This window comes from Acomys minous (genome assembly GCF_964271855.1).
Source record: "Acomys minous genome assembly, chromosome: 3".
Classification (NCBI taxonomy): Eukaryota; Metazoa; Chordata; class Mammalia; order Rodentia; family Muridae; genus Acomys; species Acomys minous.
Genome location: NC_140485.1, coordinates 26280520 through 26300351, shown reverse-complemented (window position 1 = coordinate 26300351; position 19832 = coordinate 26280520). Strand labels below are relative to the sequence as shown.

At 43.6% G+C, this 19832-nt stretch overlaps 1 protein-coding gene across 1 annotated transcript; it reads right to left on the bottom strand.

Moving 5' to 3' along the window:
* Nucleotides 1-2281: 2281 nt before the first annotated feature.
* On the bottom strand, nucleotides 2282-19428 carry GATM (glycine amidinotransferase). Its single transcript, XM_084776339.1, has 9 exons — nucleotides 19271-19428; nucleotides 17855-18073; nucleotides 11311-11506; nucleotides 10041-10231; nucleotides 7861-7998; nucleotides 7554-7718; nucleotides 5927-5990; nucleotides 5155-5271; nucleotides 2282-3358 (listed from the first exon to the last, which is right to left on the bottom strand). Exons 1-9 carry the CDS (start codon nucleotides 19337-19339, stop codon nucleotides 3246-3248), a joined length of 1272 nt encoding a protein of 423 aa, XP_084632465.1. The 5' UTR covers nucleotides 19340-19428; the 3' UTR covers nucleotides 2282-3245.
* Nucleotides 19429-19832: the final 404 nt, after the last annotated feature.

Genomic DNA, 19832 nt, shown 5'->3' with positions numbered 1-19832 from the left:
TCATGACTCGAAATATCCAACATACCATGGTGGGACCAGAAAGCATTTCAGAGCAGGAGACCACACTTGAAGAAACACAGTTCTGAAATGGAAATAGTATATACAGGAGCAGTCTGTTGGGAGTCTCCATGGGAGAAATCCGTTATGTGCCTAAGCAAAGGGGCCCCTTCTCCTAGGACTGACTATAGGCCTTCCTCTAAGCAGGGAGGATTGCCTGCTACTATTGTTGACAGGCCCAACCTATTTAGCAATCACTCTGACAATCAGTTTGGTTAAAGATGGCGGTTCTCGTGACAAGGGTCATGGTTCAGTATGGAAAAGAGCTGCAATAAAGTCAGCATGTGACAAAATCCTCATTTGTGGAAAAGATTAGAAGGCCATGCCAATGGGCTGGAATGACAACCCTGGTGTTCCAGTGTGACAAGAGTGAAACTCTCCCGCTATGTGTGTGGATGTATAATGTTGCTTGGGGCCACTGATAGTGAGCTTGGTCTAGCAAATGACCAACAGGAGACTGGACAACGGAAAAGATGTCAAAGAGGTGGGTGGTGCATGGATATTCGTAGCTTTAATCGCAAGTAAAGTGAGGAACTTTACAAATCAGGAGGGGAAAATTCAGTCTGTCCTGGAAGGGTTGGTAGTGGGAACTCTCACTTCCTGCCCAGAGCCATGAAGACAGAAGCCATGGAAGCCTGCACTTAGTTTCAGTACTTTATTTTACTATTAATTTTTAAACATTCACCTTTTTCATTATGTCATGTGTATATGAGTGTTCTGCCTGCATGGATGTGTGCGCCGTGTACATGCCTGCTTCGCGCAGAGGTAAGAGGAGTGCATGGCAGCACCTGGAATTGGATTTACAGAGGTTATGAGCTGCCATGTAGGTGCTGGGAGTTGAATTCTGGTCCTCTGCAAGAGCAGCCAGTGCTTGTAACCTTGGAGACAACTCTCCAACTCCAATAATGGTTATTATAGAGAGCAGAAAAGGAGGCGTGGCCCAGCATGTCCATAGTCCTGGCAGGAAATCCCTCGCTTCCCCGTGCTCCGTCCTGAGCACTTGGCACTCCATACTGCAGCCATATGATGCCATTTATAAAGACGCCCTGGGGCTGGATGGAAGGACTTGCCACACAAGCATGATGACCTGCTTTTAGATCTTCTGTGTCCATTAGCAGCTGTGAACAACAGTTGCACTTACAGTCCCAGTGCTGTGGAGGCAGAGGCAAGGAGAGTCCTGCGGTCTTTCTGGTCAGCCAGTCTAGCCGAATTGGTGCTCTCCCAGGTTAGGGGTTCAAGTGTCACATTAGAGCTCTTACGGTGCCTCTGTGTCCTGTTACCTGACACAAAGCAGTTAGAGGAACGGCTGGAATCTGTGATCATTGCTAGCTACACATCCTATGCAATGCCTGCATGAGTAAAAGCATCCATTAACTTCAAAACTGAGATGCCCTTTCCTTTGGGGTCCTAGAACTGTCCCCTTCCACGTTTATAAAAACATTCAGACAGCTTTGAATGAGTGAGGAAGTCAATAAGCCAATGTCAGACTCTTGTTTATTCTTCTTCCTTTTTCCCTGTTTTTGCCTTTTCTTTCCTCTTCTCTTCTTTCTCTCCCTCCCTCCTTCTTTCCTTCTTTTTTTTCCCACCTAAGACAAAGTCTCTTGTAGCCCAGGTTGTCTTTGAACTGGCTATGCAGCTAAGGCTGACCTGGAGCTCCTGATCCTCCTGCCTCTACCTCCCAATTGTGACCAATCTTTATCAACCACTTATTTTTTTTGCAATACAGTATTAGTTTTGGATTTGGGCTGAATATCTTGATTATTTCAGAAAATTAAAATTATGCTTTAAGGTAGGCTGAAGAGAAACCTCTGTTGACAAAGCTCTTGTGCAAGCGTGAGATTTGTATTTGATCCCAGAACACAAGTAGAAAAGACTGATATGGCTTTCATCTCAACAGTGAGGGTGGATGACGCTTGAAGAATGACACCTAAGGCTGACCTCTGACCTCCACAAGCACACCCCCCCAAATGCACACCTCCCCCATATATGTGTACCCACACAACACACACACACACACACAAAACACACACACACACAACATACACACACACAACACACACACATACCACACACACCACACACACACACACACAACACACACACACACAACACACACACACACACACACACACACACACACACACACACACACAGAGCTCATCCAACAGCTACACTCCTGTAACTTACACTAAAGGAATGAGACTGAAGCCAAACTCTAATAAAATCCAATCTGGAACACAAAAGTTTATTAGAATAAAAATGCGTATACAATGTCCCACATCAAAATTATTTCATGTCACATGTATTTTTTTTAAACCTGCATTAGTTTTTAAAAAACGCTTTAAAACTCTATGCTTTAAATAATTTGCACATATGTAAACAAGTCTTAGATTGCCAAAGATGCCATTATACCTGTTAGATACTGAACATCAATATTTAGGAACGGGGACTACAAGTTATGCCCTGCTACACTAAGCATTTCCCTAAATGTTTGGAAGGAAGGAAAGAGGAAGATAAGAATAGTCCCCGTGAGCTGAGCTGAGCTGAGCTGAGCTGCAGGGTGAGATTTTTAGTACCAAACGTTGACCAAACAACGTTAAAAGCATTCATGGAAAAGCCACTTTGTTTTTTTCCAGTGTTTGCATTGTCTAAGTTATTTAAAAACAATTAAAAAAATCCCCCAATTTGTTTTTTTTTTTTTTTAGAAAAAGAGACAAATGTCTGATACTACTTAGGATCTGTGGTTTTCTTCCTAAGTCTTTGTCCCACTTAGAAAAAAAAAAAAAGAAGTGCTACAAACATTCACAAGTCCACCAAAGAGGAAACAGATAAGATTAGGACTGACATTTCAAGCTGCCTTTTGGTAAGAAAATTAAAAACGGAGGTAGATGGTTAAATATTAGAGGCCAAGTTACTCAGGTGACTAATTTTTTGCCTTGGTATACATTTACTTAACTTTTATACTTGAAGCCAAATAGTAAATAACTTTAGGAGAAGAAAGTAAAAACCTAGCAGAAGTTATCTTCCTTATGTCAATGAAAAGGAGGCCAGGCTTGGGAACCCCCATTAAGGATGTGATTGTTCAAAGCGCACTACAGTTCATGCATTTATTAAAGCGAGGGAATGGGCCGTGCTGCTACGATTCTTAGGTATATCCGAGGCGCTGCCACAAGCCACGCCGTGCCTGCTCAGTCCAAGTAGGACTGAAGGGTGCCTCGACGCCGGACGTCACAGGTCCAGCAGTGGAAGCCTCCTCCCAGGGAATTGGCATTTCGGATGTTCACCTTAATGGTACTGATACCTGCGTTGAAAGAGAAAGACAAGGTCAGTTAGACGGACTAACTGGAAAACCTTCCGACAGAGAGTTAGCTCAGACACCTAGAGCAACACTGAAGTTCCAGTCCCTCAGGACAGTCCACTCCACAGTCAGCATTTCCTTTTGAACTGGATTTTCGTTGTGTACATCACCTAACCCAGCCCACCACTAACACATCTTCAACACAAAGGTTGACGGACACTTGAGTTGCGTTCTGTTGACTGTTCACAGCCTGGCATGAGCAGGCGCCCACCAAGTACTAAGATCAAGTACTGAGAAGATGACTCTCTGTGAGCACCATAAGGATACGCTCTTCCTTTTACAGGTTGGCTGTGCCAGGCCACCTCACGGAAAGGACACGTCAGCACTGCAGTTTAACATCTGGGTTGTGTAGTTATTCAGGGGTCAGGGCTGAGCAGACAATTAGCTTTATTTGGCACCGTTTGTAAGGACCGGTCTACAATGTAAACAGGCTACTTCACTAACAGCCCTCAGAAAGAGTACGCCACGTTAGACACAGTGGGGCTTTAAAACAATCTGTTCTTCTCCCTCCTTCATAGGAGGGGACGGACGAGCTGCAGAGTGACTGCTGTACTCACAGTGTGGTGTGGAAGCAAGGAGGCATGAGAAAGACCCCTGCAGGGGTCCTCCTCCTCTGTGGGGGCTTGAAGACTAAGTGTGGGGTGTGAATGTGGGATAAGAAGCAGCTAAGTTCTGCCTCCTCACAGCAGGGAATCATACGATGAAACTTAGAGAAGTTCTCCGTGTCTGAAAGACTTTAGCTATAAAATTAAAGCTCTCAAATCAGATTATTTGGCACTTTCACTTGCTTGAGAGAAAAAAAAAAACAACAAATCATAATAGATGAAAAATAGTTGAACCCAAGTAAATTTGTTACTTACTGAAAGCCAAGGAAAAAGTAAGTGCCTTGGCGTTACGGGCCCAACCACTAGATTCTGCTCAATTCAAAAGTGCCAAGCTATCTTTTAAAAATCAATTCTACATTAAGGATGAATGTGTTAAGTAAGAAAATAATCTTCTCTGGAGTTTATCTGAAACGTAGAGCAAGATTTTAACAGCCTAATTTCATTCAACAAGTAAGCTGCCTGCCTATTACCGCGTTCACACCGAGGATATGTCAAATGTCCTAAGAATGGCTCACACACATTACCTGTACCCGTCAGATCACATAAAGTCCGTTCTTTCACTGTTTGCCTCAACAGTTTTAGAATCCTGATCTAAAACTCAGATGTCAGAGCAGGAAAACTTTATTCCAAGTAAAAAGCAGCCCTGCTCTTTGAAAGCGGAATGGCTGGGTGGTGTCCTTTATTGTTTTTGAGAACTATGGTACCTGTTCTTAATGCACACATACGCTACGTTTCCAGTTGCGCCCTTATAAGCCTCCTAAAACGTGCGATTACACTAAATTACACCTGCAGAACCTTCAGTAATTTCTTCTTTGGAGAAGGCAGAAAAACTCACTCGAGTGTGGGTTACGCTCAACACATGGGCACCAGGAAGCTGGCAGAGTTACAACACATATTAACTACTGCCAAGGGGTGTTTCAGAAACTCACGATGCATTCCCAGCTTTTAGGGGCCATGCTTATTAGAAACAAAAACAAACAGAAAAACTCTAGACAATTATAAAATAACGATTCGGTACCTTCAAAGGAAGCATAAACTGAACTCAGTAAACCATATGCTAGACTAGCATGCATTTTCTTCGCTTCCTGGTGAACATTTACACACGTGACAACACGCTGCACCCAGCACACGTACCCAGCTTTTCAAACATCTTCTGAATTGGGGCTTCATTGGCATCTACCATCACTCGCTTCTCGTCCAGCATTAAGACATTCATGGAAAGCCATTTGGATGACATCCAGAGGGGATGGTCTGCAAGAAGCAGCAGCTGTTAGACCTCACGTGTCTGCTCCCATTCTTGTTTAGGGCAAGAACTTAGGAGGGAAGGGCACTGGAGCCACAGCTCAGTCCCTTTCCTGTTCACTTCTCCCCGTGAAAACTCATTTTACTATCTTATTTTACCTTTTTTTTTTTTTTTCTGACAAGTTTTCTCTGTGACACAAGATGACGCTGAACTTGCAATCCCCCTGTCTCAGCCTTCTCTATGCTGGTCTAACAGGCCCATCCCACCATGATCTGCTTGGTTTGCGTTTTTAACTAGTTTTTTTGTACTACTGGGCATCGGCCCCAAGGCCTTAAACACGCTAGGCAAGTGCTCTACCACTTGAACTATGTCCCCAGCTCTGAAAACTTATTTTAATTGTAAAACAACACATCTATAAATATTACAAATCAATCCATATTCACCAGACATTTAGAATTCATCCCATACTGTTTTAGAAGTCATATCTTGTTTTATGTAATTAAAAAAAATTCTGTCTTCTTATTTTCAATTTCTATGAAACAAAACCAAACACATGTCTCAGCCTTACTCTAGTTCAGCAATCGCATTACTGCTCTGTGGGGAGACGCTGTCTCTAGTTTGACAAAAGTTGACTGTCTCTACAGGATGTAAAAGTGGACATACCGTCGGGGATGACTGGTGTTGGAGGAGTAACTATGGTCCATCCTGCTTTCTTGAAAAGATCGATCTGTAAGACCAAACAACCCAATGGACTTAACTCCACATTTGCTATTTGGTTTCTGGCAGTCTTTTTGTGTTTTTATTTTTTTAAAGATGGGGTCTGCCATGTAGCCCCATCTGGCCTTGACCTTGCAACCCTACCTACTCAGCGTCATTAGTAGTTAGGATTACAGGCATGTGCTATGATGCTCTGCTGTCTTCATGATTAATGACCCTTTTTGGCAAGCTGTCTCTTCCATTTCCAAAATAGAGACACAATTTTTTTTTAAAAAGTTGATGATTTTGTTCAAGTTATAATTTAAAACAGTGGTGGATGCCCGTACTGGGTCTGTACAAGACTGAGTTTGTTGACCCGGGAGCTCGGGTCAAGGAGGGACTCAGTGGTCCCACGTTCCCTAATGAAGTGTTTGCTATTCATAGAATCACTGCCTTCACTTTGTACCCAGTGCTCACACAGATGGCCTTGGTTAAGCTAAATGGGTCACAAAATCAAACCAAAAGTAATGAATCTGGGAGAAAGACTGTCAGGGAGGAGTGGGGCTGAGAGGGTGAGAGGTGGAAGACAGAATGCATTGTGTGTCTGAAGTTGTCAAAAAACAAAGTTAATCATGTGGCACGCGCGCGTGCGTGCATGTGTGTGTGTGTGTGTGTGTGTGTGTGTGTGTGTGTAATTTGTTTCCTCCTAGTGATGATAGAAGGCAACAGAACTTTGAAAGCTTTTCAAGTTTCAAATTTTAAAATACCAAAGATAATTTGCCAAAGCATCCTCACTAAAGAAAATTTAAATGTCTCCTACTTAGTTACAGGAAAACAACATTGCGATGAGGTCAAACTCACAGTCTATATGCTCCACAGTCCTATCAGATTTCAGAGACACAGTCTCAAAGCACCATAGCTACCACTAGATATCCCTTACAAGCCAGCCATCGCTACGTACAGCCATACACTCAGCACATCAACACGTTCTATTAAAATGAAATGAATCATCTTGGTCATCGGGTGTGAAAATAAGGGAAATAAACTGGGCACAGTAGGAAAGCACTTTTGAAAAGGTGTCCTGCAGCCTTGCAAATAACTCACTGCCCAGCAGGACTGAGACAAGAGGCTGTGTGTGACAGGCAGGGAACAGCTGCAGCTTGGCAGATCTGTTTTTCTCCAGAACTGGGCAGGCACAATGAAGTCTGACCCACTTGAGGGGGAAGACACCCAGTGCTTGGTGGCATTGCCCTGGCCACACCGAAGTCACTTGCTCATAATCTTGCTGAACTGAGGTTGAAAATGATAAGGGAATCACTGTTGAACAATGTAGTGAGACACACAAATTTGATGCATTGACAACAGCAAACAGCTAAAATCTAAGCCGAATGACATTGTACTAACCATCACGACAGCGGGGCAGATCTCTGCATGTTGATTATCTCGTAAACACACCCTAAGCAATTCAGTGTCTGATAATAACGTCACCGATCATTGCTAAATTTGTCATTCAGGACCACTGGGAATCGTGGAAACAGTAGAAGTGCCGATCTTCTGTTTAAAACGAGGTTGCTAGGCTCTCTGGCTTTCCTACCTGATGACATGGTCGGTCAGGGTTGGAGAGCACAAGGCCAGGCCCAATGATGTTGAAGGTGGCATCGATGTGCATCGGGTTAGGGTCTTTAAAAGAGATGATATGCACTCTGTAGTCCGGAGCAAGATGCCTACGCATCCACTTGATGCCCAGGTAGTTTGTCACCTGAAAATAAGAACAACCTTTAAAGGATTCCACTCTAGGTTTGGAAAACCAAAAATAGGTAGGATTTAATTTTTTTTTTTTAAATTTAGGGATAAAGAATGTAATAATGTAGTTCGAGATCTCAGAGCCAGCCTTCAGTAACCTGGCTTCTCTGTGCAAAAATATCTCTTCCAGCTCGGATGAAATCAGCGGCATCAAAGCATGGCTCGAACTCAGTCGTCACGAACTTCCCCTGAGCGGCCAATTTGTGTCTGTCTTCCACAGAGTGGATGGGGTAGTCCTAGTTGGGGCAAGAATGAATACACACAATGCATTTATTTTCTTAAGGAACTTATTTACAAGGATATGCATAATCTTAAAAAAAAATCAGTTCAACAGTATTATTTCCCAAAATACTACCATTCAACTCTAGCTTAAAGCACCCATAGAAAAGACATTGGTCTGTGATGATCAGTTTTAGCTGCCAATCTGATTGGATTGATTAAGGAAAGCCTCAGGGATTACTGAAGCACAGAGCTTTGGCATGTCCAACAACAATTAGATTATGAGGGGCTCTAGGCTAATTGATGGATTAATCTCTTGATGGAATCAAATAATATCTTGATGATCACATTATTGAGAGGTGATGAAAACTAGGAAGTGGGGGGCCTGGTTGGGAAAAAAATAAGTTACTAGGAGTGTGTTTTTCGGGGCTCTATCTTGCTCTGGTCTCTTCCTATACCCCCCACCCCTCTTTTCTGTCTGTAAGAAGTTGAAACATCTCCTGCATGCTTCTGCCAAAGCACGTGGGTGGAGCCAGCCAACGAAATCACCAAACCATGAGCCAAAATATGTCCTTTCTCACTTAAGTACCTCGTCCCAGCAAACAGAAAAGTAATATGAACGAATGAAAACAATAAAACCGTAACAACAACAAAATGTAAGACTAGGCATTAGAGTAACTTCCTGTCACTTAGAAAAGTGGTGCAAAGCACTAACTGATTAGGAAAACAGCTCACGACACCCATACGTGTGCGAGCCAGTGGCATGGGGTCACAGTGCTCCTTTAGAGAAGGAATTTGGTCCTGAGCCCAATTCATACCCTAAAACAAAATGCTGTGTTTATCTCTGCCAAATTTGGTTTTGCTGGGCTTATTTTTCATTTCTGTCTTTAAACACCTGGGATATATATATGTTTTTAATTTTAAAATTATTTCCATAAGGGAGTTTTCTTTTTCTTTTGAAACTCTTTTTTTTTTTTTTAGACAGGGTTTCTTTGTGTAGCTTTGGCTGTCCTGGACTTGCTTTGTAGACCAGGCTGGCCTTGAACTCACAGCGATCCACCTGCCTCTTTCTCCTGAGTGCTGGGATTAAAGGCGTATGCCACCACACCTTGTCCATAAGGGATTTTTCTATGAACAAACAGTTATCTTAATAAGGACATACATCCCTTGTGTTTGTGAGGGGATTTGTTCTAGTACCCCAAAGATACCAAAACCTATGGATGTCGAAGTCCATTGCATAAAATTGCACAGCATTTGCATAGGACCTATGCATGTCCTTCTATATCTTTTAAAACATCTCTAGATTATTTCCAGTCTTCATTGCAAGCCAAATGTTATGTAATTGTTATACTATCCAGTTGTTGAATAACAGGGCAGGTACAATTTTAAAAAATATTATTTATTTACGGTTGGTTGGATTCATGGATGCAGACCCTGCAGGTGGAAGGCCCACTACATGTCTCATCTTACTGTGATTCTGGTGATTACTAGACGCAATTGGCTGGAAGAAGAGAGAGGCTTTAGCCTAAAGATTTTTGTGGCTCCAGCAGTGAACAGTAATGTGCCCTTAGGACAAGTTTTGCTCCCTGTGAGGAAGTGATACCACTCCTTTCTAGAGTTCTTTTTTTTTTTTTTTTTTTTTTTTTTTTTTTAGTTTTTCGAGACAGGGTCTCTCTGTGTAGCCTTGGCTGTCCTGGACCTGCTTTGTAGCCCAGGCTGGCCTCGAACTCACAGCGATCCGCCTGCCTCTGCCTCCCGAGTGCTGGGATTAAAGGCGTGCGCCACCATGCCCAGCCTCCTTCTAGAGTTCTTATAAAAACAAATATGATTGCTGATAATAAATACGACCTCAGGACTGGGTACGGAGTCGTCAATATATGCTAGCTGTTGTCATTGCTGTTATGCTCGCTAACATTTCCTGTTAGATTCATCTAAACACTTATCAGTTTTAAAGCTGAAACGCATGGTATGTGCAAAGTACCAGAGAAGTCCTTTTTGTTTTCCTTTGTGGGTTTTCTGGAACAGTTACTGGCAAGCGGGTTTACATCTAGGTACCTACCTGGTCATAGAGCTCATCGGCCATTGTGGGCTTGGGTGCCGTTGTCCACTTGGCACCGCGGTGGAAGTAGTCTTTGATAATTGACCTGTACGCGCGGTACTCAAAGAAGCGTGAGCGCCACGCCATGGGAGCCTCTATGATCTCATTTCCCACAACCATCAGGATGTCGCGAGGCATCGCACTGTATAAACCTATTGGTCCAAAGAGTTCCATGGGCACCTTAGTGACGCAAGTTTCCAAGACATTAAAGCACCCGCGCGCGGCACAATCTCTTTGTAGAAAGAGTTTACTGAAAAACTTGCAGGTTTATATATTTGTCTAAAACAGGGCAAATGGATCAATTCACACGAGAGAAAATTTGAATTACCAAGCCTTCTCCACTTGTAGGCACCCCACCCCTTTTTTAAGATATAGAAACAGGCTGGGCGTAGTGGCCCATGCCTTTAATCCCAGCACTCGGGAGGCAGAGGCAGGTAGATTGCTGTGAATTCAAGGTCAGCCTGGTCTACAAAGCGAGTCCAGGACAGCCAAGGCTACACAGAGAAACCCTGTCTTGAAAAACAAACAAACCGACAAACAAAAACAAAACATAAAGCAGAACAAATAAAACAAAAACAAAACAAAACAAAACAAAAAAAGACACAGAAAGGGAATTCATAAGGGGCAGCACCATATGATAAAAACTAAGCTAAGATCACCCAGAAAAAAAAAAAGTTACAGCACTCAAGAGAAGTTGTGAAGTAACGGCAGCTTTAAAAGGGGAGATGTTTCCATTTTCCCTTAAAAAAAAAAAAAAAAAAGAACTAAGTGTATATCTATCTGTGTGGGAGTACGCCCATCTGTGGAGGCCGGAAGAGAGTGTCAGATGGCGTGGAGCTGGAGTTACAAGCCGGCAAGAGCTGCCTGGTGTGGGTGCTGTGACCACTAAACTCTCAGGTCCTCTGCAAAGACTCATAACCGATCTTAACTGTTCAGCCGCGTCTCCAGCCTCTCTATTTCCCTTTTAATTTCTGTTGTTGAGGAAAGCAAAGTACAGCGCACTCACTGTTCTTATGTAGACTGTTTATAAGGCTTAGAAGTTTAGAATGTGCACACCTCAATCATATCAAAACGAACCAGACTCCTCTCATTGGTAATCTCTACAGTTTCGAAGGCTTGGTAAAGTAAAACAAAGGATTCCTCAGGAAATTCTAAGAGCGCTCTCCTTATGCATCCAAGAAGGAATCTGGAAACCAAGGCTCCGTCAGGTCACTTCCCTGCCGGTTCTTACCTGTAGACTCAAAATCAGGAGTCCTGTACTTCATCGACCAGTCGATGGGGTCAGGCCGTCTCACGGTCACTCCTTCCATTGTTAAAATATTGCACATTTCTTCAACCTCGGCAACAGCCTTCTTCAAATGATCTTTGGGAAAATAAAGACCTCCATTTTTCTGGTAAAACGGCCAGTACTTTTCATATGTATTAGCCTAGAAGCAGAAGAAAATAAATGACAGCATTACAAGAGAATAATACAGCTCAACGTAGGTTCCTAGGCCACGAACAACTACTTGTATAGCAATGAGAGGAAGCCAGACTACAAACAGATCTTGTTCAGAGCTGGGCCCCAGCGCTGAGCATGTCGGCCTCTGCGCAGAAACTTGGGTCCCCTGGAAGAGGAGGAAGTGCTCTTAACCACTGAGCATCTCTCTTCAGACCGTGAGTAGATATTTTGAGACCTTTGATCTTTCTACCTCAGATCTCATGCCCAGTCCCTAACAGCTTGTCTGTCCCTAGTACAGGCTTGGAATCTTCTGGGCCTTGCTTCACAGACAAAACAAGACAGAGATACTTGTGTTATAAAGTCCCAGTGAGATTAAACAAGAAAACCAATGAAACAGAACAAAAAACCCCCGACTATACTTTCAGGAAAACAACACTTTACAAGATTGTGTGTGTGTGTGTGTGTTTGTGTGTGTGTGTGTGTGTGTGTGTGTGTGTGTGTCGGGGGCCGTGGATATCTTCCTGTGTTAAGATTAGGAAACATTTTCAAATGTGCTTTATATGTCTTAACATGCATGGACATGTTTCACTTTCCCACTGGACAGAGTTTGCACTTAACAAAACTGTGTAGCAATGCAAGCCAGGCTTCGGGGCTCATGTCTTACATGTAACAGCCCCCCACTTTTCTCGAATCTGATCTCACATCACTTCAGGCCCTTCTGGAAGAAAGTAATCTCAAATGTAAGTTCACAGAGTCTCAGTACCATGGAAGTTAAGTATGTAAAAGCTTTCCAAAGGTTATAAGCAAAACACAAAAAATTTTAAAAGATTATGTTAAGATTGCTTTGCATGCATCTAAGTAACTAATCAGTTTAAAGAAACACACTGGGAACGTGCATGCTGCATCTTATAACCCACACAGATGAAGCAGAGAAGCCAGACCCCAAGAAAAGCTCTTAAAATGCTATTGCAACACTGGAAAAGCCACGAAACATTTTAACTTTTTTTTTTTTTTTAGTTAAAACAAAACAAAACAAAACAAACACTTTCAAAGCAGTTATCGTTTTTTTCCCAAGTTTCTTTGTATTACTGGTTGATGAGCCAACTATCAGTGCTAATCATGTCTTATACATGAGGTTTCGACCTCAAATCTGACATTTGTGGATAGTAGACAGTAATTGAAAGAAGTGGCAATGATGGGTTATAGACTCAAGTGTGTTGGACTATGCTTAGTTTAGCTAGATATCCATAGCACTTGGCAATCCAATCCAAAAGGCAGGGCGCTCAAACATATGGCCTTTTCACACGCAATGTCGTTTGCTCACTTCCAACCTGAATAAACAGGACAGGAACTTCAGTCCCCTGACTGGACGGTGTTTCACACAGAGTCAGGGGCTTGGTTACTATGTTCTGTTAAGTTTGCATATTTTCAACATGATGTATAAAACCTTCTAAAGCTAGAATCATTTGTTATGGTTCTTGTTCGTAAAGATTTTGTTTTGTTTTGTTGGTTTTGATACAGGTCTCATCTTGCAACCCTGACTGGCCTGGCATTCACTAATTCACTATCTAGACCAGACTGGCCTTGGTCTCACAGAGACCTGCCTTCCTCTGCCAAGTGTGGGGAGTAAAGGAGTGCGCCACCACACTTGGCCTTTACAATAGTTTTGCTTATCAGAACTGGACCAAATGTCTAGATCTTTAATATCAAAGGCATTTTTTTTCTAGGCTACGCCTCTGTTTCTTTATTTACTTAGTTTGATAAATAAAAAAATATGTGGATGTAACCTAGCCTCTAGTTAGGCTGGGACTCCCACTGGATGATACAGAAAAAACTGAAAAGCAGATCTTTCAAAAAAACATGAAGACTTCTGGGTAACTATGATCTGAAAGCTGGCTTGTTGGTAAACTGAGGTCTACAAGCCAAATCCAGGCAGCCTGGACACACCACGCTTATTTGTTTACCCAGGGCCTGTGGCTGCTTTCCCCTAGTGGCAGGGTTGAGAAAAAAAAAAGCTGCAATGTAGATGTATATTCCCTGCAAAGCCTGAATCACTTATTGTCTGACCCTCTAGAGAAAAAAAAAGTTTGCTGGTCCCTGTTCTGATAAACCTGACTTTTGAAGACCTATAAACAGACAGCGGGCTCAGTTTCTGACCCAGAAAAAGTGTTATCAGCACTAAACATTTGAATACTTTTATGGCTAATTCATTCTTACAAAAACAAAACAAAACAAAACAAGACAAACAAACAAACACAAAAACTCCTAACACCAAGCCAAAACAAGAAGTAATTTTCTACCCCCTAGGAATTTCTTCAATAGCAGCTGGAAGGAGAGGACTGTAATGCCTCTCTCTTTTCCTCTCTGACACATCCTGGTACGACTACCCATCCATTCACTGCTCCCATCTTCTCATGCCAGGCACATCTCCTACAGTCCACTAAGGGACAAGAAGCCTTTGACAATCCAACACTGAGCTGCAGCAGACACAGTCATGTCGTCTTGCCAGACTCACTCCCAAAGTGTCCGGTGTGAGTATCAGAGCGAGCCTTGCCTTGATATGAGACGCTAAGTCAACTATCCTGGGAGAAAAATATTGTTTTAACAAATGTTCGTGCAGTTTATAATCTGGCAAATGTTGAACAAAGTCCAAATGATCAGGGTAAATTACATTTTCCAAGAAAGAGTTAGAAATTGTTTATGCTTCCTCTATAACCTTGCCAAATGAGCTGACAATCATTCACCAAGTGTTTTCCAGCTAATGAACACTGCACTGTGGCACATGACGTCTTTAGTAATCTGTGGCAGAGGCGAAGCTGCACTCCTGGAGTTGTGACAGCCCCCACATGCTAAGCCCTCTGTGCAGAGTCTGTCTGCCACATTAATTTTCAAACACCCTCTTTGGAAAGCTAATAAATACCAAGAGACACAAACTTTGTGTTAAACTAGCATTATGCTTGTGTCACATTAACCCTAATTAAGAGTATTTTTTTAAAGTCCTCTATCAAAGGCCTTATTTTTTTTAAGAGACAAAAATCAATTATTTGCTACATTTTACAAAAGAAAAGGGTGTTACATTTTTGAAATAGTACTTTCTGAATGGTTGTTTCTAGTTCCTTTAAAAAATATTCCCCAACATGTATGTCTTGTAACATTTTAAACTCTATTCATCTAGAGACACTTTGCTACATTATTTTTGAAATGAGGTTTTGCTACCTAGGATAGGTTCGTCTTGAACTCAAGATCCTTCTGACCCAATCTCCTGACTGCTAGCATTATAGGCATGTACCACCAAGCCCAGCCTTTATTTGATTTCTTATTGTTCTGAAGTAGAGTAATTTATCTATATTCCTGGGCCTAGTGACACATATTTGTCCTCCTAGCATCAGGAGGCAGAGGCAGGAGAATCATGAATTCAAGCTCATCTTGAATGCCTAGCAAGTTTAGGACTAGCCTAGGCTTCATGAGACTCATCTGTCTGTCTGTCTGTCTATCTCCTTTCTAGAGGATATATATATATCTTCTATTTACTTTCTTTTCCCCCAGTACCTAGCTTAGTTTGTCACATAAAATGGATGTAACCAGAACCATGAATGAAATCACTATGGCTACTGCTACTGATATCTACAGCTATCATAACCCCAGCTCTTGTGATATACTTCTGTGATGGATCTGGCAAACTGAATCCATACAACTATGACTTGTAATTTCCATATTTTGTGTTTTTCAACATATAACTTTATACCTTCAGGTTTAAGTCTGAGAGTTAGTTCGTCAACTTCATTATTATTATTATTATTATTATTATTATTATTATTATTATTATTATTATTATGTTTTCAAGACAGGGTTTCTCTGTGTAGCCTTGGCTGTCCTAGACTCACTTTGTAGACCAGGCTGGCCTTGAACTCACATCGATCCACCTGCCTCTGCTTCTTGAGTGCTGGGATCAAAGGTGTGTGCCACCATGCCCTGTTTGTCAACTTCTTAATAGGAATTCTGCAGGTCAGGCAGTTGATAAGACTAGTTATCCGACTTTTATCAAATAGCTAATTCAACGCAGGCCTCCTGACTTCAATGGCATCATTTCACAAGCACTTTAAGCTACAGAGTCTAAAGTCATAAATCACATGACAAGGCACGTCAAATGGTGTCTGGAACTCAGATTCCATAAGATCACATGATATTGGGGCTGGAAAAATGGTTTCGTGATTAAGAGCACTTGCTGCTCTTCCATAGGACCTGAATTCAGTTCCCACCACCCATGTCTGGCAGCTTAGAACCATTTGTAGCTCTAACTCCAGGGATCTGACATCCTCTTCTGGCCTCCATAGACATGTGCGCTCGAGCGTGCGCGCGCACGCGCACACACACACACACACACACACCTGAATTTGAATTTTTTTCCGTTCAAAATGGTTAGAGGGATACTTTTTTTTTCCCAAGAAAATTATATGAAAGACTGTGTCTTATTTTCTTTTAAAATGTAAGGATAGCATATAAATTAACCTGCTCATCAAATTTCATTTATCAAAATCAAAGGTATATTCATAACAATAGGAACAAACTACTGCTGTCTCTGCAGGGTCTCATTCCAAGAACTGACTTCCTTCAGAATGCATTGTAGCCACCCAAAGCCTGGCCTGTAGCTCTCCTTGGCACTTCAGCTCCCTCACCAGCTGAGTGGCATACGATGCTTAGAGTCTGCATCAATGTGTACATCCTGTCTCTCCAAACAGAAATGAAGCCTCTTTATGCCAATGTACTTCTGGTGACAGACGATCTGCCACACACTTATTTCCTCACTCTACATTACAAATAAAAATGCAGGTGTTTAGGAAGTGTACTCAAGTACACTCAAGATATATTTACAACTTATGATTGCCAAGATCTTAGGAACTGCCTACACCATGGAAGGGACCTTTATAAAACACACCACAGTCACCTGAACACTAGCCCATTAGGGCCCTGGCCATAAGAATACTGCAAGTAAATACTAGGAGGATTTGTTGTTGTTGTTTTTGAGACAGGGTTTCTTTATGTAGCCCTTGGCTGTCCTGGAATTCACTCTGTAGACCAGGCTGGCCTCAAACTCAGATTCACCTGCCTCTGCCTTCCGAGAGCTGGGATTAAAGGTGTACACCACCGCTACCCAGCTCTAGGAGTTTATTTTTAAATAGGTAGATGTTACTGGTTGCCAGGAAATTCTGGAAGGTATTGGGAAAGGAGTTTTGGAGCTAGGTAGTGGTAGAAGGGAGTGCAGGAAAATGGGTGAGAGACACTGGGTGGGACGAAGGCATGGTTCTTAGTGGTCCTTCTTTGTTTGCTAAAGTCGGCTAAACATCCAGGTGGAATACTAGAGGAGAAAAAAACTTAAATAGAAATGACTATCTGCTTACCTGTCAAACTAACACACCTCTAAGATGAGGCACTAAGTGAAATGGGAGACCTGGAAGTGCAAAGAGCCAGCTTATGAAGAAACCTGGATACCACAGGTGCTTTATCCTCAGTCATGAAAGGAGAGAGTTAGTAAAACAGAGGAATCACGGGGGGCACAGTGAGTCGCATGATCACATTTGGGTTTAAAACGAGTCACTCCAATACTGGCTGGGTTATGGGCTGCAGAGGGGAGTGAATGGGGGAGGGGTGGTTGGGAGCTAACTGCAACAGTCCAGGAGGAGATAAGCTCCAGACCTGGGGCAGAGGCCATGGCACGGGGCATGGGGCACCTGGGGCAGAGGCCGTGGCATGGGGTATGGGGCATGGGGCACCTAGCTTCCTTTCACAAAAGACTTGATGTTGAGGATGTGACTGCAGGAGACATCATCAAAGATCTCTGGTGTTTTGATTTGGTTAAGTAAAACTGTCAAACGTGAAAAAGGAAGAAAGCGGGGCTTTGGCTTAGCAGTGTCTAGCAACTGAAACTCTAGCTGCGCCAAGTGTGAGGTCCTGTGGCAATACCCACTGTGGACTTCACAGTGTAGACCTAGACTACACGTCGTGTAGGGGAGTGGTCTGGCCTGGAGGGAAGGAGGGAGCTGGAGCTGTGAGGGAGGCTACCAGAACGGGACAGAAGGGGAAACCGCAGGCTAACAAATTGTGAAGGGAAAATATGGAGGAACACGCAAAGCATAGCTTCCCAGGAACGCTCTCCTAGACTCCCAGGGGGGCTTAGGGAAGGAAGAAATTTGTAAATAATACCAAATACTAGTCATATCAAGCAAAATAACTTAAATTATGCCCCTAGCCCAGTGAAGTGAGAACAGTTGCATTGAAGGGGGGACCCACAGGATGCTGAGGACCTGCTAGTCGGCCACAGCCACTCCTGGCTTACCTTCACCTCCACCGTGAATGGGGGGACACAGGCATTTTCCGCTCTGCCCACTATCACTTCCTCTAAAGGGTCCCATTCGTTGTAAGAGGAGACAGGGCAGTCCTTGGGCAGAGGATCAGTGGCCTTGTCTTCAGCTGCACAGGAATTCTGGGAGGAAGCAGTAGCTGCCTGGGTGCTCTGGAAAGTTCGCTGCACACATCCTATCAAAGATCCTCCAAGCTTCAAGAATTAAAAAAACAAAACAAAACAAAACAAAAAAGAAAAAGCCAAACAAAGCAGGATTACCGTGTGAGAACCAGGATAATAGACAGATCTATACTCTAAGAGATACTAAGATGTTGGTTAATAGAGGGATTTTGGGATGATTAAACACACACACACACACACACACACACACACACACACCTTTTTGTTGAGTATAGATTGTTTTTGTTCATTTGTGTTGCTTGCTGTAATTTTAAACCTCTAGGAAGATCTGGATCTCAGCCACCACCTTCCCCATTTCTATTTCAGAAGTTTCAGTAACCAAGCTTTCAGATCTACTCTCAGAAGATAGGCTGTCCTCTTCCCTCAGTACCCAATAGCTCTCAGCCATGCCCAGCGGGGGAGGAAGTCTTTCTTCCTCAGTCTGGAAGGTTACCAACACTGGGCTCTTTTTACTGTACATGATGTAGAACATCTGAAAAGACCTTATCTTTCAGAATAAGCAGCCCCAACCGATTTAAAAAAAAATATCTGGCATATACTTCACAATTTTTTAGTATTTCAAGTCAGAGAGTGACTATCATCTGCACCATATGACATATGGTCCGTGGCACCCTAGTCACTATAAGGACTAACCCTGGCAGGCACAGAATGTAAACTTAAAAAGCACTCTAAGCATGTCAAAACTTCTTTTTTAAAATGCAGGCCTGCATAACCTAGAACGGAAGATTTCCTCACCCACCCACCCACCCATGGGCAAACCTCATCCATGTCCCCAAACTCTATCAATCTGTTAAAAACCTTCCAGAAGGGGCTGGAGGGACCCCAGGGTGAAGACCCAAAGCAAGAGGCTAAGTGACAGCTGCTCAAGAATCAGTTGTTGGCAGAACTCAACTGCCAGAGCTATTCCTGTCCAGGAGCAAGGGAGGGTCTGCAGGCATGCGCGGACATCCCAGGGAAGCAGACAGGGCGGAGCAGCAGGTGGGGGAACAGGATGGACTCCTTCCAACTCCCCTGTAAACCACAGGATTCTGTGTCACAGCTGGAGCCAACCTACAGGCTCCGTTTACTCACTCACAAGCATCTTCCCAGAAAACGCCCTCGCGGGCCACGGAACCTAGACCACGCCACGCTTTTACTGGGGAGTCCAGTCTCTCTCTGGGTTCCCCACCCTGCATCCTACAGAGGTCCCGAGGCCCCGGAGGTACGCACCCGAGAGCCGATGTAGTGCACCGCCTCGGCGCCTCGGCTACCGCCGCGCAGACACCGCACCCTCAGCATCGCCCCGGTCCCAGCTGCTCCGCGTGCACAAGGTCCCAGCCGCCGTCCTCGCGCCAGCTCCTAGCTGGTGGCGGCGGCGCACGCTGCTTTTGTAGCCGCGCCCCGGGCCCGGCCCATTGGCTGCTGGGAGCAGGTGGCCACAGCGTCTGCGGGTCACGTCTTGGGGCTGGCCCCCTTTTTTTTTTAGCTTGGGCGTCCGGGACTGACTGGCCCAGGTCAAAGCCGCGAAGAACCGAAGGGAGGCTACCCAGTGCCTAGAAGGAATGTCCCGTTTGTCTTTTTGGAAGTCCATTTTACAACCTGAATGTGCAAAACCCAAGGACAGCTGTAGGCTTAAGTTCAAGCGTGTGCACTGACCCAGAACCCCAAGTGACACTGAGTGACGTGACCCTGAGTTAGCCTCCAACTTTTGTGATCTGAGCCTGTATGGCCGTCTTTAGTAGAAGTAAGGGAGGGGTTGCAGACAGCTTCTTTTCCCAAGCACATCTTAGAA

Bases quoted from the DNA above. Each gene is read 5' to 3' on its own strand.
- GATM (XM_084776339.1), bottom strand. From the start codon at position 19,339: ATGCTGAGGGTGCGGTGTCTGCGCGGCGGTAGCCGAGGCGCCGAGGCG. The intron at 5,991-7,553 runs GTAGGAAAGCCA...TTGGTCTTACAG, and splicing joins CTGACCGACCATGTCATCAG to ATCGATCTTTTCAAGAAAGC. The intron at 5,272-5,926 runs GTATGTCCACTT...TGCTTCTTGCAG, and splicing joins AACACCAGTCATCCCCGACG to ACCATCCCCTCTGGATGTCA.